Below are 18,523 nucleotides of genomic sequence, written 5' to 3' on the forward strand. Positions count from 1 at the left end.
ATGGCCGAGGCGGACCCCCAGCAGCAGCAGGCGGACCGCGGGGCGGGGAGCCTGCCCGGCCTGCTCCTCCCCGGGCTGCAGGGCGCCGAGGCCAGTGCTCTGCAGCTCAGGATCAAGAACTCCATCTGGTGAGGACGTGTTCACATGTACTCCTGTGCACGGTGTGAATATACAGAAATGAATCATTGGCCCATAGCAAACTGATCCCGATAGAGAGAGTCATCGTCTCTGTCAAGCGTCTTCACGCTGCACAGATCGTTAAACCACGTGGGGACATGTTGTGATTTTGGGCTGTTTTTATTCTCAATGACAGGAGATGGGGGTGGATGAGGTTTCTAGACCTTTGACTTGGATAAAAGTAGCAAGATCAAAATTTGATAATACTCACAAATGTTTTCTTAAGCTTAAAAATAGTAGTAAAGCAGTAGTAGTAGTAGTAGTTGTAGTAGTAGTAGTAAAGTATCACCAATAAGGTCCGTTGATAAAAAACCTTTGTTACTTTATTTTTCGGACCAGCTTAAAATAATTACTTTGATAATTATTTTCGTTGTTACCAACTGAAGTTTTGTTTTCAAGTTGGTCAACTACTTTCTCTGTGTTGTTATCATTATGATTATTATTATTTTTTTGTTGTTTTATTGGATACTGTAGGTAGTTTTCAACAACATAACTTCATATCATACAAACTGAATTGATATAAGTCACTCCTGGAACTATAGGTAAATTCAGTTAAGTAAAGATGACAATATATCCTTCTAAAATGCAGGGGAATAAAAGTATCAAATGTCCGAAAAGGTCAATACAGGCACGTCAAAGAGCATTCAAGTACAGTACTTGAATAAATGTGCAGTTCACCCTCCTCTTCCTCCTCTTCGCTTCACACCTACCTCCATATGATTTTTCTTGTGAATTGATTGTTAAACACATCATCACAGTAATGATTATCTACTCTCTGTCTGACTGTTTTATTTACTGTGTTCCATCTATTTCCATCATCAAATATGACTGACACTTCAAAACCAACTTACTGATGTTAAGTCGGTTGGATTTTTAAGTGTAATCATGTAATTAAGGTAAAATGGGTCAAATAGTCACCTTAGAATCCAGCTGCACCATATTTCACCACCTATAGATGTCAGTCTTTTAAACATGCCAGATTGTTTTCATCAAGTTTCAAGTTTACTGGATTCTTCCCTGACTCATACCAAGTTTTATGTTAATCTGTCCTTTAATTTGTGCATAATCTTGCTTAAAATCCAACAAACAAACAAACACACACTCTGTTTGCACAATGTGGTACAGATGGCTGTGATAAGAGCTCGGAGACATGTGTAGGCCTGTGTGTCCTCGGCGGAGGAATATGCGCTCTCGTGCCACTCTAGTTTAAATATCAAATAGTCATAAAATGTCAAAAGGCCGAATTACCGGAAAGGACAACAGTTCAGAGTTGAAACGTCTGCCCCAAATACCAAGACAGGAACTTTGTGCATCGCTTGTGCCAGATTGTCAATAACATATTGAGATATTGACAATCTGTCTCTCTCCCTCCATCTTTACCCTCTAAGAGGATTAGAGCATAAATATTGGCGTTCACCTCAGCGACCTGACGCTGAGTGGTTTATGGTAGAATGAGAACGTCTTAGGCAGGGTCAGGAAGTTCATTTATAATTACACTATCACCCTGTTTTCATTTGAAATAATGGTTTGTAATTAAGTGCAAATACAGAGTTATACTGTTCCTGGTGGATTTCATGTAGAGCTACAGTGCACTTGGAGAGTATTATACACATTGGAAGTCAAAGGATCGCTTCAAGTTATTTCCTTTCTTTTCTAATTAAAGTCCCTATGAACACCTTGGGATGTGTTTCAGTGAACCTGAATAATCCGCCTCACAAACAGCTTAATGACAGCCTCTCAGCACCGGGCCTCCTGGTAACAGTGAATTAAAGTGAACTGTTCTTGTCATGGCTTAGAGTCATCTCCTGATTCTTACCTGCCCTGTGTCTTTAAGTGTGACCTACCTTCTGTCTCAGAGTCCACCAGGCAACAACCTGACCTGTCTGCAGATTAGGAATTAGTCCTGGAGAAGTTATTCATGTATCTGCTTTGACTCTTTGTCGTGTTGCACAGCTCTGAATCAGCGAAGAATCATCTCAAGCTTGTTTTAGCTGAAATAAGGTGTCTTTCATTGGACCGTGTCGTCCATTTATCTATTTGAGTTGTCCTTACTTACTTACTCTATTGTATAGAGGGAATGAGTCTATGGATAAGTTCAGGATACACAATGAAACATTTGAGATCAATAAATACGGGTATATTTGATGATGATATATGATTTTTTTTTTTTGTTGCTTTTCTTAAAATCATTTATATTCACAGTAGTTTTGTAATATTATTAATTTAAGATAAGCTAAACTGGATTTTACCAGCGACTGAAAATAAATGACTGAGTGATAAAAATCCTTCTGTCTGAGACAATGTTACCGCGGCACTCGTCTCCCTCTTTTTACATATGACAACATGTGTTCCCAACGGTGGGATACATGACCTGAGAGATGCTGAAGGGAGGGTCGTCTCATACCAAACATTCCTTTGCTTTATAAATAAATAGACACAAGGGCTCATGTTACACCAGCTTCATACTAATTCATATTATGTCTGTATTTTGCAGCAAATCTGTTCAATCAAAAGTGGAAAACATTCTGGTGAGTATTTCTGATATGTTATTGATCTATGGATTGCATTTTGAATTAACCTTTTTAAAACTTCTCAACAATAAGTAATAATAGACATAAGTCATTTGATTTTGATGGTAATTTACTAGTGGTTATCATGTGTAAAGCTGAAATCTCATTGTTTTGTTATTAGTGGAAATCTTTTCTGGCATTATATGAAATGACAGCAAATGTTTTCACAGCAGCTTTTAAGATCGACCTATATAGATCTGAGCATAAACTGTACTGAGTTCCATAGGTTGTCTGAAGCGATGTCTCAGGGCTCTATAAGGTCAATCCAGTCTTTGTAATTCAATATCTGTACAAATATCCACTAGCTTAGAAAAGTACGTTTTATGTGTTTATAAGTTTATGTGTGACTAAAGCTCAATATAAGATGATGGTGATGTGACCAGCGAGTTCACTTATGTGCATCGAAAGCCTTTGAATGGTGGCAACATGTAATTAACCTGTGTGAGCTAACTCATCAGATGGTTAACTATGCCTAGCTGTCATAGACCAGTGTCAGGTTTGTCACCTCTATAAACAGAGTATGATTCATATGTTGCACCCCCTATAGGTCGAAGGTAACATTGCAAAAGAATATTAGTTAAAAATGAAGTCAAGAAACCCGTTTAGCAAACCTTACTGATCACAGTCTTCATAAAACCCAATAGGAGGAAGATGTTGGAAGGAAGAACAGCAAATATCTTAAATTACCTTTGCTATTACCAGTTTTATTTGTCAAAGTGATTTAAAGTCCTTCAATTACAAAATATGTTTCAGTTATTATCATATATGGAAAAAATAACATCTAACAAAACCTCATATTAAAGAAAAAAACTGACAGGGAATTTTTTGTATTTTGTTTGAAAATGATTTCTAATAATAATAATTATCTACATAATTGGTGATTGATTTTCTTTCACTGTACTTGTGAGCAAAGTTGGACCTCCTTTTGTTCTTCAATGACAACATAAATCATTTTTAGAAAATAATGTGTGTCTGTCCTCTCACCGGAGCTGTAGCCGACAGGTTGAATCTTAGATATATAAATATCATTTCTTTACTAGAATTATGATAAATTTAAATCAGTAAGTGTAGTGAAGATCAATTGTAGATTCAGTTTAACTTAACAGAGTAATAGTATCATGTTTCAGCTTCTAATAAATGAAACCTTTATTAACCAAACCAAGGCTTGTGGACGTTAGCTTGGCCTTCTGTTGTCCTTATGTAGCCTAATATATCTCTAATATATCTTTCTTTATATATAATGAATGATGTCATGTAGTTGTTTATATAGACTAGTTTGTCTGGTCTTATCCCGGCCATGCCTTTTAAAAAAAGAAAGTAAAAAAAGTTGTAACCCTAGACCCAGTCCTGTATCCTGTGATCCACCACTGCTCATGATTCTCAGACAGGCTTCATTAGTCCATACGCTATCCCATATGAATGAAATGAGGACTTCAAGGGCTGGGCAAAAAAAAGGTCAATTATTTTCGCAATATAACAACAATTTATCAAAAATCCGACATATATTGAAATATTACTTATTCATTGTGTAAGTTAGGAGATATAACGCATTATTGTCCTACCTCAGATTTGTGTTTGCTGTTTATCGAGTGTTTGTCATTCTCTGGTCAGAATGCAGACTTAAAACCACAACCTTCACTCAGGAGGTAAAATCAGTCTTTAAACTTGGGAAACACAGTCCATAAACACAAGAAGTCCAACAAAAGATCCACAAAGAATTCAAACAGGCCACAACAAGTTCCAAACAAATCAGAAGTGCAAAAAGGGTCCTCAAAGGGTCCGATTAGAAATCGCAAGTCGTTCTAAAGTTCAACCTTAGTCAGAATCAGGACGATTATATGGATTGACCTAGAGAAAATAAATATTTGTAGGATGTGAAAAACTGTAGTAATGTACTATTAATATGAACCAATATTTCAGTCATATGTGGACCATCTTGGTAGAAGTTAACAAATACTGGAGGTTAATTGAGGGAATTTCCAAAATGACTAATGAATATAAATCAGTTGATTTTTATTATAAACTGAATTTTGAACCTTAAATCTTTTATCAGAGAATTGGGACCAAGATGTGTAATTAGAGGTATGTTGTAAAATAAAGTCGTCAGTGGACTTGTGGCACTCGCACCTTTTCCCAGAAGACATTTTGACACATGACAGTCGTAAAAACCACCCGTGTAGATGATGAAGTGAATGATGGCTGGATTCCATTCAGCTGCTCAGTTTCAGGCTGCATGCTGACTCACTGTCACACTGTCATGAATGACTTGCATTGAACAGAGCGGATGTGACCGTTGTCATGAGCACCTGTGCTTTTTTTACTGTCGCGTGTCTAAATGATTGCTGCTGTGAAAAAGGCCTCAGACATATTGTGGGTGATTACCGACTTCTGTTTCTCGTTACTTATCAATTAGTGTTTGAGCCTGCACACATTTAATTTCAAGGTAAAATGAGTTGAAGGGGGAATAGAGTTCACCGCGCAGGACCGAGGACACAGTTACATTACATTGACATTCCAAGTCATCAGAGCAGGACGTGAGTCACACTTAAAAGGCAGAGGATGTCCTCTGGATGATGCCCAAAAAGGATTCAGCCCAGTTTTTAAATGACTTGTGAGCTCACTTATGAAAGATGTGTATTCTACTTGTATTGCTCAGTGTCAGTGACCTGTGGTTCCCTCACGTCACAGATGTTAATGAGAAGAGATGAACAGGATAAAGTTTATTCCGAGAGGCCATTGAAAGGGGTGGACATGTCCTGGTGGAGGAATGTGTTGGCAGTGTGTGTGCATGTGTGTGTCTGTGCCCTCGCCGTGCAGCAGGCCGTCCTGAGAGAAGGGCGGGAGGCGGGAGGGTGGCAGGAGTTTCGATTTCACCTTACAGGCTATGCAGGAGTCCGTCTCTGTATCTCTGTCTGCAGCTGTTTTTGCTCAATGTGTGCACATGTTTGTGTGTCTCAGTCTGTGCAGCTGTATGAATGCATGCAGTATGAAAGTCAGAGTGAATCTCCTCAGTCCTAGACCCACTGCTGTTTATGATAAGGGTGCAGAGTTTGACTCATATGATGCCCACAGAGCGACGTCCTCGTCTCATCAGACCATCCAAACTTCTTCTACGCGCTTTCTGTCAAACTATAGCTGAGATGACTTGCAACTATTTTGTCTCTTTCTTTTCAATCTCAGCCTTTAAAGTTTAAAACTCCTTCAGAGGGTTCTTGATAGCTTGTCTCACTAGTCTCCTTTTTAGATGCTCAGTTTTTGAGGACAGGCTGCTGTCGGCAGATGCAGGTGCATTTACGTGGTGTCTGAATAATCGGAAAAATTAGTTCCTGAATTGGATGTGCCCGCCACCTCAAGTCAGAACAACTCGGAAAGTCGGCGAACATCTAGGTACACAAATTTTCAATCATCCAAACTTTATCAGATTATTATGCTGTAGGACATCCCAGGATGCTCCTTGGATGACAGGCGTTCACGTTCATAGTCTTGCATCATCATTGTAGGTTTTGCTACAACACTGGCACACAAAAGCTCAGACCTCCAGATACAGATGCACTCATACTATACAGTCAATGGAAACAGATCTCCAGTCACTTATGTGACCGGCTGCACCACCATCATATAAATGTGTTGAATAACATCCTATCTAGTAATATTAAAGAAAGTGAAACAATAAGGATTGATGGCTTCTTCCATGGGTCATGCCCCCCCCCCAACCCTCCACAAAGTGCCATGGAAATTGGTTGAGTAGGTCTTGTGTTATCCTGCTGACAAACAAACAACCTTCTTCACTGAGGTAGCTGTCCAAGAATAACTCCAACTTGTGTGTGTGTTCTTCAGGTGTAACAAAGCCGTATCCGCTTTTAAAACCACAGCATTAAATGATTTTGGGCTGATGGAGAGAAACATTTAAACACGCTTTTCATTTCTTTTCCACAGCAAGATGTCGAGAAGTTCTCCGACATTGAAAAACTCTACCTCTACCTTAAGTTGCCTTCTGGTCCGAGCAGCTGCAGCAGCATTGAGAAGAGGTAAAGCTTCACCTGCTCTCTGACAGGATTTACAGATAAATGGCCTCTGTAATGTTTTTAAAACAACAAACAACTTATGGATTTATCATTGATTCTGCCAGACAGTTTTTATTTGCCATATGATGTGAGTAATATAGAAAGGCACAATTGTTCATCAGTGATCCAAATCTTTTCTCAGTGACCAGAGCGCCCTCTCTTCAAGCCGCACTCAGCAGATGCATGCGTTCAACTGGATCCGCAATCACTTAGAGGAATACCCGGAGACATCTCTCCCCAAACAGGAAGTCTATGATGAATACAAGTAGGTTTTTCTTTTCTTTCATCACACACATTTACAATAATTCTCTTTTTTTCCATATCTAAACAGGTTCAGGCTGAAACTTTAACTTTCCCATTAAAATAAAAAGCACAGTGAGAATGAAAGGATCAGTCTATTTTCTTAATAATAAAGCACTATATTGATAATTTATTTAATTCTTTATCTGTGATGTTTCATCTCACAGCTCCTCGTGTTCAAGTCTCTTTCTCAACTAAACTGCCGCCGGCTAAAGCGTCAATATAAATAGACGGCGCAGGCATGAGAATCACGGCAGCATGTGCTGGTAATATTAGAATGGAAAGTCTGAGACAGTCATTGAAATGCTCTGACAGTGTTATGTAACTGTCTTTTTAACTCCACCAGAACAGAAATACAGTGGCCCCCAGAAATATTGGCGCCTTTAGGATTGACAGGTGAAAAGGCTTCAGAGAAACATAATGTGCTGCACTAGATAACAATAGGAACAGTTTCTTTTGAATGAAGTAATCATAATAACTCTATCCGATCATTTAAAAAATTCATGACACCACTAAAGTATTTCTAAGGGAGTTATTATCAAAGTAAATGAGAAGAATTTGTATCATAAGAACTCACTTAGATGACAAAGACAAATGACTACAGTTTATACATACATCATGTTTATACATACATGTATCTGTGTGTTACATACTTGGGATACATATAACGATTAACAACACTGAATAATGATCAATGATGGGAAAACAGATGATGTACAATGAACCGTAATACAATAATGTCAGATGTGGCTGTGAGTTTAGTTTCAATGCATCTCATCTTACAAGTTTGTCCAACTGTAAATCGCTGTCACAACTTAATTGTGGGACTTCTGTCTTTATGTTAACGTATATAATAATATAATAATATGTCTGGTGCTGTGGGTACATTGAGTTTCTGGAGCTTTCAGTTATGAAGGACAAACAAACAATGACTGAAAGATGCTGAAACATTACAATCTGCCAAGAGGACCTACAGAGGCAGGTGATCAGTCTCTGACAGTTGGTTCATTTAATCCCTTGTTAGGATAAAGATATTTATTGTAGCTCATTTCATTATTTCAAAGCAACAACATTAACTTTAGAAAAATTTGACAAATAGTTTAAGGACTTTTATTCTTATATTCGCTAAGAATCATTAATGGGAATAATTTATTTTGAATAGAGATGCTCTGGTACCATTTTCCCTTCCATGTACATTGTCTGATACCTGGCTGATACTGATACAAAAATAATAATGCCAACATATATATATTTATATTAAACATATTTTCAACAGTTGCTATTAACCCTGTATTGAAGTGGTTCTTCAAATGCTTTATGAGATTGCTTGTGTTGTAATTGGCAACACTTGTGCCTTTGAAAATCAACTCTTGCACACAGTATACTTTGCCATTTTACTTGTTGGACTCTCCAGTATGAAATATTATTTTAGTTATCTCCACTAGAAAACACTTCTTCTTCTCTGCTCTAAAAGCAGCACCTGTCAGTGAAAGTACAGAGTAACTATTTTGCAGCTGCGAGGAAGAAGTGATTTCTGGGGAAAGAAATTTACAGTTTCATCTGCGTGAAACTAATATAGTTTAAAGACTTGGTAGCTGATTGGAAAATATATGTCCGACCCAGTATCTTCAGCAGTATCAGAACCATTTCTGGTGCTGTATTGTTATGGGAACATCTATACTTGTACTATGACTTTGATTTATAATTCAAGGTATTTGCTGTGAAATGGTTGAAAACTGACTGATTCATCACATTAACTCTGCCTGCCTCGTGTTTCAGGAGCTTCTGTGACAATCTCAACTACCACCCGCTGAGCGCTGCAGACTTTGGAAAAATGATGAAAAACGTCTTCCCAAACATGAAGGCGCGTCGACTTGGCATGAGAGGAAAATCAAAATATCCTTCGGTGGAATGGATTGTGCCAGTCTGGCCTCTGTCTCTGGTCACAGACCATCTGCTGTTGCAGTTCATAAGCCCCTCTCTAAATATAGATGTGAAATGGAATAAAGTCCCCTCTCTGCCTCGGAAGCACAAGCATAATACAGAGACGCACAGGGAGTCACTGTGATCTTGACCTTCATGACTCATTCATGATTTTAAAACTTTTCTTTTATGACCTTTAATCTATCGGAACTGCTTGATTATAACATGATCATTTTAAACTCAGAGGTGTTAAATGTCCCAATCATTTACGATATTATCCTGTATATTGGCTGCAGATGTAAATGTTCTGGAATCACATGTTTTTCATCTTAACACCAGTTCACATATTGCTATAGTGGATTAAGGAAGAGACCCTTTGTTCACATGCCATCGTTACCTGCTCTGGATCTCCATAAATCACCAGAAGGAGTAAGAACCTTCACAGCCTTCTTATAAATATTTCAGAATCATCTCAAGTCTCCTTTGTAAATAACATCTTATCTAATGTGTGTGGCTGCAGTGTGATGTCCTGGAGTCACCAGGTCAGCTCAGCAGCATCAAGGAGGAGGTTCGGTTTGCAGCCTGTGACCTGGTGTGTGAGTGGGCCCAGAAGGTGCTGAAACGCCAGTTTGATGCCGTGGAGGATCTGGCCCGCTTCCTCATCGACAGCCACTACATCAGCAACAAGTCTCTGGCAGCTCTCACCATTGTGACCGGCACAGCCACAGGTAGCACTCCGGTTCTGCTGCTGGCCTCATGCTGTGCGGTTTTAAACTGTAGTTGGAAAACGACATCTAGTGGCAACTATCTGTCAGTGCAGTTACTGACTTCAAATGTTGATTCAAGCTCCGTATGAGAGACCTTTGCAGTGAAGTTCCATTGTATCAAAAATAAAGTAGTTAAATAAGTAATAACACACAACGGTGAAGTGCCACAAAAAACTTGCAGTGGCTAGTTAGGTCCAACGTATTAAATTATACAAAGAACTTAAAACCAACTTAAAACAGAAGCGACTCAAAGAGCATAAATTAACCTTAATAACCTTAATAGAACCAAACCAACCGAAGCACTGCCAGCTTATTCGCTTTTCAAGTTGTGTATAAACCAAATATTGTGATTCAAGTCTATATACACATATTATTTTAACTGGGGAACCACATGTCAGAGGACTCAGATACACAACTCAGACCGACAGCAGAGTAAACAAACCCCGAAGACTAACACTAGAAAATAAGGAAACACGGCTGTAGCACTGGACCCTAGGCTAAGGAACTAAGACGACACAGCACTGTGACTGAATACGCTATGGGAGGATACACATGTGTTACATATAATGGCAGACAAGAGAATCACGACAGTGTGAAACACATAAGGGCGGCAAGTGAGATTTGAAACAAGTGGAGATGTTAGTGACGTCGAACAAAAACCAAGAAACACAAGAGTGGGAAATAATGAGACGTGACTAAATGTTTCCTGACAATTATTTGGGGTGGAAATATTCAGATCATTTACTTAAGGAAAAGTACCAATGTCACTACATCTAATGTCCTCCTGTTTTATTTCTCCAGAGGTTAAGACTCCACAGTCTGCATCAGCTTTCATCCCCACTGCTGAGGCGCACTCCTTCCAGCCTCACGTGACGAACCTGTCGTCACCTTCTGTCGATGCGAAGCAGCAGCTCCAGAGGAAGATCCAGAGAAAACAACAGGAACAGAAGCTGAACTCTCCTTTACCCGGAGAGGGACAAACCAAGAGGTCAGATGAAAGTGTGCCTTCCGGTAGCCCCCCACCTCCGTCACCTCAGCCAACCATAGGCATTGTGGTCGCTGCCGTCTCCAGCCCCATCACGGTGAGAAACAGGACTCATAAGTTACTAAGTGAATGAATTTGTAAATATGAGTAGAGTCTGACTGGTGCAAAACAAAAAGATAACGGTTAGCTGTTACACGTTCACTACCTTCCTCTACTTGTAGGTAATAAGAGAAAAATTCTGTTCTACTGCTTTCTGATGGAGCTTCTTTCTCTACAGGTTCAGAGAAGTGGGCAGCTGATGTCCCCAAGTCCGGTGGGAACAGTTGAGAGCAAAGTGCTGCCCTTCAACTTCCAAATGGTGACGCAGCCGATGACACGGAGCCCAAAGACCCTGCAAAATATTCTGCCCAGTCCAACAGGAGAACGCACGGCTCGGCAGCGCTACGCTCAAATCCTGCCCAAACCTTTGGCCACGACATCTATCACTTTGCACTCCCCCTCTGCCATGATCATTGCCAACAGCCCAATTAAAACTGTGATGACCACGTGTCATGTCAGCCCAGTCAGTTTGGTCAAGATGACGGCCATATCGTTGGCACCAAACAGCAGCACCACCACCACGACCTTCACAAACGCGACCCTGCGGTCAGCATCTGCAGGGATCAGCACTTCCTCTGTTGCTGAAGACATCAGCTCTAATCAAACCACGAGAAGCGCTTCTGCTGTCCCAATGCTGGCCCCGGTGGCCTGGCAAGGGCAGACAGCTGCCGCTCACAGCATCGATGTTGAAATGGAAGTCGAAGCAATACATCAAAACAGCCAAATGCTAAATCCTAGCAGTCTCATTTTGACTCAAGGGGCAATGGCAAATAGAAGCATAGGGGCTGTACAGAGGGCCGCCAGTGTTCCTATTCCTCAGACGAAAGGCTTCCTGGTTCTGGAAGAAACATCTCTCACTAAATGCGATGGAAAGTCCTCCTTGTGCACTTACGCTACGGCAGAAGTCGAAAGCAGCTATAGAAGCGCCAACAATACAAGCACTTCTCACTTAACTCCCTCCCCTCAGAATACCAGCACTGTTTCGTTACTGAACACCAGCGGAGCACCTTCGTGTCGGGAGAGCTGTGGTGTGACACCAACGAAGGAAAGTTTCCTGTCCACCAAAAGCCTCAGGAAACGCTCAAGCGTCAGTCCAGAGCCTTCCCCAGTCAAGAGGGTTTTTATGCCCCAGCAGCCTGTAGGGGGCACTGCTGCTCTTGGATATGGCATCAGAAAGCCAGTCGGTTATTTCTCAAGGCTGGGAGCTCCGACTCGACCCGAAAGTGCACCGGCCACCAGGGAGGTGGAAGTGAGAATGAACTCTGTCTCGACCACTCCAGTCCATTCACTCTGCACTTCTTCTTTCAGACCCAGTGGCTTTTACTCTGTTGCCAACACACAGAGCTCAATCCAGAGGAAAAACACCACCACTGTTTTGGAAAATAGCAGCTCAGTCAGTCACGCATTAACACAGCAACAGCAGGGGCACACAGTGGCTAATGTGCATGTCATACCTAATAACCCCAGCTTCCAGCAGCACTCAGGTGATGGGAGGATCTCAAACTCCACCACAGGAATCCTGCAAGGAGCTCAGCAGCAAAGCTACACTCAGTCCAACCCTGCCACCGAAACCTTAGAGTTTTTGAGTCAAGAGTCATCGTCCAATCATCTCCCCATGCAGACAGATATGGACTACTTCCCCTTCGATGACGATGTGACTCAGGACAGCATCGTGGAGGAGTTGGTGCAGATGGAGGAGCAGATGAAGCTCAACAGCCTGCGTGGGTTCGGAGTCACAATGCAAGGCAAGCAGCACGCGGTGCCGGACAACGTTATGTCCACTAATCAGTCAATGACTGCTTTCTATCACGCTGCCAACCACAGCGGCAACCCAATCCATACACCAACCCCGACACCCACTCCCACACCCACGTCAGAGATGATGGGAGGAGCTCAAAGCTTCACCGGCGAGAGTCCCTGCTCCCACATCGCGTCCACACCCCCCGTGGACAGCGCGCTGGGAAGCAGTCGTCACACCCCACTCGGTACTCCACACTCCAGCTGCAGCAGCAATGTGCCACCCAGTCCGGTGGAGTGCAGGAATCCGTTTGCTTTCACACCCATTAACTCCAGCATTACTGGTTTCCATGACTGCAGCACTGTCTCCAGCAGCCCCGTCAAGCCCATGCAGAGGCCGATGGCCACCCACCCAGACAAGACCAGGCTGGAGTGGATGAATAACAGTTACAACAGCAGCAGTGAGAGTTTAATCAAGTCAAACAGTGGAATGGGAATACTCCCCGGTTATCAAGGCCTGATAGATGACCATTTTCAAAAACCTCATGCCTTCGCTGTCCCTCATGCGCGGTACCACGACAGCAGCTTCGGCCGCTTGACTCCCATCTCGCCTGTGCAGCAGCAGGTAGCTAACATGGCTAACATGACCAAGCAGGAGGGTTTCGCTGTACCCGCCCCACTGGATAATAAAAACACCAACGTACCCACTACAAATTTCCGGTGTCGCAGCGTGAGCCCCGCGGTGCATCAGAGGAACTTCTGCGGAAACAGCGCCCATCCCAACGTCCTTCGTTCAGTGGTGTCTCCCTATAATTCTCCTGTGACTCCTGAGATGTTGAACATCTTTGCAAACAGCCAGACTAATCTTGGGGTGAGCAGCATGGCCCAGCGGAGCCGCTCCGTGCCGCTCAACATCATGATGCAAACTGAGGTCCGTCCCATGGCAGGCCAACAATGCAACAACAAAAACCTTGGCAGTGTCCTTCTGAGCAAGCTGGACAGTGACAACGATGATGCTCTGCGGGGTATAGGCCTCAGTCATTTACCCTCCAGCTACACTGCGCGCATGAACCTCACTCAGATCCTGGAGTCTGACCCCAGCCTCTCCTGCGCTGACAACCACCTCAGCATGATGACCTGTGACACCACCAGCCCCTGCAAGCTGCAGAGGCCAGATTACCTGATCGAAAGTGCCATTAATGAACCAATGCATTTCTCTGCAAGTGAGAGCCTAGTACAATCTGCCTCTAGACAGCATCAGCAGGCCCAGTCTATGATGTTAACTCTGAACCAACAGCAGCAGCGAGAAGAACTGCATCAGCATCAGCACCTGGACTTCAGCAGCACCGTCAACGACCTCCTGACAGACCACAGCCTCGCTGCCGGTGGTCACCTCGTCGAACAGGCGTCAGTGCTGACTACAGGCGGAGCAGACTTCCCATGTGAAATCCGAATGACGTCTGAGTTCTCCAGTAGCATCAACGACCTCAATGCATTGGATTCAAACCTTCTGTTTGACCCCAACCAGCAGCAAGGGCAATATCAAAACACTGCCCCAGAGGAGTTGGTGAATGATCCGCTGTTTCAGCACATCAGCAGCGAGACGGCTCATTCGAGTGGACTTGACTGGCTGGAAAGCAAAGATCAAACAACTGTTGGATTGATGGGTTGAGAACTGAGCTTTTTTTGTAAATCTTATCATTTTAACTTGGAGTTGCTGTTTGTTTGTACTTGTTTTCAGGCATTTACACCTAAAATGGAACAATGGACACAGTGAGGTTTGTCCAGTTTAAGTGCCAGGCTTAACTGCAAAGATGCTGCAACACACTGATCAAAATGCAAATCACAGAACATCACTTTATACTGTTGTATTAAGTGCAAGAAAAACTGTGGTTCCTGAGCACACCTAATCCTAATTCTGTTCTATAATGGTGTGTTTGAGGTTTCACGAAAGAGTCACCTCTTAAAAGATCAACATAACAGAGCCAAGAATTATGCAAGAAATAGTATCTGAGAAAAATGTAATCATCAAACAGTCGTCAGTCTGCTCTCAGTGCAGCTGAAAAAGATCAAAACAATCAGACGTGAAAAATATACAAACATTTAATAGAAAAAAAAAATTATGACAATAATGCAGCCAAATGCATCCATGTAAATCCATTAACTATATTATTATGGTCAGCCATCACCCGTAATTGATATTATGCTAAAAAGTCTGCTTGGAGCTTATAACAGAATCAGATTTAACATATCCTCATTTCTCAAACTTGGATATGCTTTTTTATTATCACAGATTTTGAGCCTTGTCCGAATCAGACTAAGTTTTACTTGATGTCAATACTAATAATAATTGGCCTCTGTGTGCACATTGCTTTATTAATATGTCATATTTTTTGCAAAATTTGAATGAAATTGTCTTGAAGATATTTATAAAGCTCTAATGAATCCCTTTAATTTATATGCAAATCTTTTGATAATTGTTTTTTATAGATATATTTCCAAATATCAGCAATACACTTTATGCAAAAAAAAACAACAGATTAATGTCAAAGAAAAACAAAAGTTGTCAAGTGTGGAAACATTAAGCCGAGAGGGAAAGCCTCTGACTTGCAATGAGGTCCTAAAAATAGCTTTAATTATGGATCTTTACAGATGGCATGTGTATGGTCAAATTGAGATGGATTATGTGATATCTTCAACATGTAGAGAACGATGAGGCCTCAACCACTCGGAGAAAGGGAAACCACGTACCTAAGACTTCACCTAAAGCCCTTGACTGAGGGTTCCTGCACTTTGAAAGTATGAATCTTGTGTTAAAATAAGAATTATTGGAATTTTTAAATAAAAATGAAATAATAGCCATTTTTCTTAGAGCTGAACTTATTCACACAGTGTGCCAATAGCTATTTGAATAAGTAGGTTAAAAAAGAAAAAAGAAAGTTAAAGAAACTCTAACTACTAACTCATCGTACTGCACTGACAATCTGCAATACTTGAGATTCTTTAGAAAAATGCACTGTGTTTGGTTTGGATGAATATCGTCACTGCCTGTAGCAGAACAGCTTCTTACAGTGGTGAAGAGTTGTGTCTGAAGAAGGGATGCAACCAGCGATTTAAAGGTGCTTCTGCGGGTTTTTGGATCCTGAGCCTTAAGTCCATCCATACCAAAGACTACTTTTCAAATATAACCTGCAATAACATGTACTAACATCTCTGGTGTCTGTTACTAAGTGAAAAACTGGGGATATTTGCAGCACTGGAAAAACATTTGTTTCTAAAACTCTTATGAGGATTTCTTCGTTTACTATCAATGAGGCTTTTCTAAGGCAAAAAACACCAATTCATTCATGAATTGTTTCTCTGTGTGTTAGTTTTAGGTCCCTGAGTGTACACTGTTGGTCACACTAACTTTATTGTTGTCAGTGTGGCCTGTTTGTCTTTGTGGTTATTTATTCAGAATGTGTTGTTTGTACAGAAGGTATAACCTTTCAAACCATATAATCCTGTGTATCCACAATAATCGACTTGCACCGTTTTGTAGCAGACAGTATGTTTTAAGTGTCGTTGCATATTACCACCCATATACACTGCTTATTTTGTCAACATGAGTTGTTCAATATATGAGGGTGAATAATGAATATGATTTTTTCTTTTTTATCCTCAAGATTCAGCTTGTTCTCTAAAACAATTTAGAACTGGATCTTTTTTGCAGGGATTTATCCCAAAAAAGATTTGCACTTGGTTTTAAAGTATAAAATAATTACATGGCGTAATATCAATGCCATATATATTGAATAGGCAGTACATTGAATCTCTGAGTGTGTTGATAAATTGATGTTTTATACAGATTACAGAGGCTTGAACTTCTGGAAAAGCAGATTGTATCATTTTAATATATAATCTCATTTTGAGTCTAATTTAATATTGCGTTATCGAGAAAGAATTTCTTATTTATATTCAGCTTTTTGATCTTTTCTCTCAGTTTTGATGTTTGACTGTGTCTGTGGAAACGCGTGCATTTATGTCATTAGCTCTGATGTTTGTGTTTGATAAAGCCGTTACCCTTCCTCTTGTTGTGAGTAATTCAGAGCAGTAGAGCTGCCCTCCACTGTAGTCATGTTGCTGTGATCAGGGTGTAGAGGATTCTTTTTTTTCTCTGCATTTTAGCAAGTGCTTTTATAAGGGGGAAGTGCTTGTTAATACTGATTTTTAAATACTTTTTAAGACTAATAAACATTTTTAAGTACATCTGTATTTGTTTTCTCTTAGCTGTCTCCAGATTCTCTTCAATTTTATTCCTATCCATTTCATGTTCAGAGCTTTGTAGCTCCTACATCACAGTGAACTTTTTATGCACACAAATATACATGTTCCAGAAACATCTCTCTCTTCACCTTTTACAGAAAGTAAAAGAAAAGACCAAGAATAAAATCCCATTTTGCTTGGGCTATAACAAATAAATTCAAGATAATATTTAGATATAATTATAACTATTCACTAGTGTTTATAATAAGGTTTATATCGTAAGGTAAATTCAACATGGAAAAGATGAAAGTTGCTACCATACTTTTCCTCTTTTTGAAATAATAATACAGATAATAATCTGCAGTGCGCTGGTGAGCTGGGATTGGCTCCAATAAAAGATGAGCCAATGAGCCAACGGATGAATGATGAAGGGATGGATTGATGATAGCAGAACAATATTGAGCTGTAACCACATTGGAAACCAGCTCCAACCATCTAGTTTGTGTTGCAGTTAAATAAACTTGAACTTGTGCTGTTTGTTAACCGGAAGTAAAAACACCAGCATTGTGCTCTGAGCTGCACTGACTGTTGGATGACACCTCTGACCTTTTCTGACCCACCACTGTTTATGTTTCTGCTCATGTGTTTGACTAGCAGCTTGACAGACATGGTAAGATCATTACTGACACCAGTTCTGCCTCCGTGTTGGTGCCAGCCACAGGCAATATGGTTTCTGCCCGTACGTCTGTCTCACTCTCATAAACGTGATTCCTCTGGATCACTACGTGGGAAACTCTTAAAATTTGGCAAAAAACCCTCTCATGAAATCAAGAATAAAGCGATTGGAATTTGGTGGTAAAATGTCATAGCTTGTGACCTCACAACACATGTTTTGTGTAATTATATATTGTGCTTCTTTATACCATTTTACTGTATTAATCTGAGAGGTTAAAGCTTTTTTGTTAGAAAAAGAGTCCAAGAGATGTTGATTCTACATAAAGTTAGTGAATAATAGAGGTGGGGTGTAGAAGGCTTCCTCATTGATTCCTTTGTGTTTCCTCAGTGTTCCCTATTCTTCATGATATTACAAAAATGTTTCTTAGGGCTTCATGGTTTTTTTCAGCGTTTCTCTATGGTTTCCTCATTGATTCCTCAGTGTTCCCTCTGGTTTTCGTCATAGTTTCCTAACGTTTTTCTTAGAGCTTCCTCTGGGTTTATTCAGTGTTTCTCAATGGTTTCCTTATTGATTCCGCATTAATTCCTTAATATTTCCTCTGGTTTTCTTTCGGGATTCCTAAAGGTTTTCTTGGGGCTTTTTCAGCGTTTCTTAGTTTCCCCTCTGGGTTTCCTCATTGTTTCCTGGTTTTACTGAGGATTTCTTCAGTGTTTCCTCATGGTTTCCTGAGGGTTTCAACAGTGTTTCCTCAAGGTTTCTTCAGTGTTCTCTCTGGGTTTCCTAAGATTTTTCTTAGGGCTTCCTCAGGCTTTATTCAGCGATTTCCCCATGGTTTCCTCATTGCTTCCTTGGTATTTCCTCCGGGTTTTTTTTAGGGGTTTCCTCAGTGTTTCTTGAAGGTTTTCTTGGGGATTCTTCGGCATTTCCTTCCTTATGGTTTCCTCATGGTTTCCTGAGGGTTTCATCAGTGTATCCTCAGC

General features: G+C 40.8%; 1 protein-coding gene across 1 annotated transcript; it reads left to right on the plus strand.

Moving 5' to 3' along the window:
• On the plus strand, nucleotides 1-15,876 carry LOC128438613 (DNA-binding protein RFX7). Its single transcript, XM_053421254.1, has 9 exons — nucleotides 1-128; nucleotides 2,672-2,705; nucleotides 6,684-6,775; nucleotides 6,954-7,076; nucleotides 8,891-9,007; nucleotides 9,379-9,461; nucleotides 9,547-9,762; nucleotides 10,603-10,883; nucleotides 11,064-15,876. The coding sequence occupies exons 1-9, from the start codon at nucleotides 1-3 to the stop codon at nucleotides 14,292-14,294; spliced, it is 4,305 nt and encodes a 1,434-aa protein (XP_053277229.1). The 3' UTR covers nucleotides 14,295-15,876.
• Nucleotides 15,877-18,523: the final 2,647 nt, after the last annotated feature.

This window comes from Pleuronectes platessa, chromosome 1 (genome assembly GCF_947347685.1).
Source record: "Pleuronectes platessa chromosome 1, fPlePla1.1, whole genome shotgun sequence".
In the NCBI taxonomy this organism is placed as follows: domain Eukaryota; kingdom Metazoa; phylum Chordata; class Actinopteri; order Pleuronectiformes; family Pleuronectidae; genus Pleuronectes; species Pleuronectes platessa.

Bases quoted from the DNA above. Each gene is read 5' to 3' on its own strand.
- LOC128438613 (XM_053421254.1), top strand. From the start codon at position 1: ATGGCCGAGGCGGACCCCCAGCAGCAGCAGGCGGACCGCGGGGCGGGG. The intron at 6,776-6,953 runs GTAAAGCTTCAC...ATCTTTTCTCAG, and splicing joins TGCAGCAGCATTGAGAAGAG to TGACCAGAGCGCCCTCTCTT. The intron at 9,008-9,378 runs ATATCCTTCGGT...ACACCAGTTCAC, and splicing joins GGCATGAGAGGAAAATCAAA to ATATTGCTATAGTGGATTAA.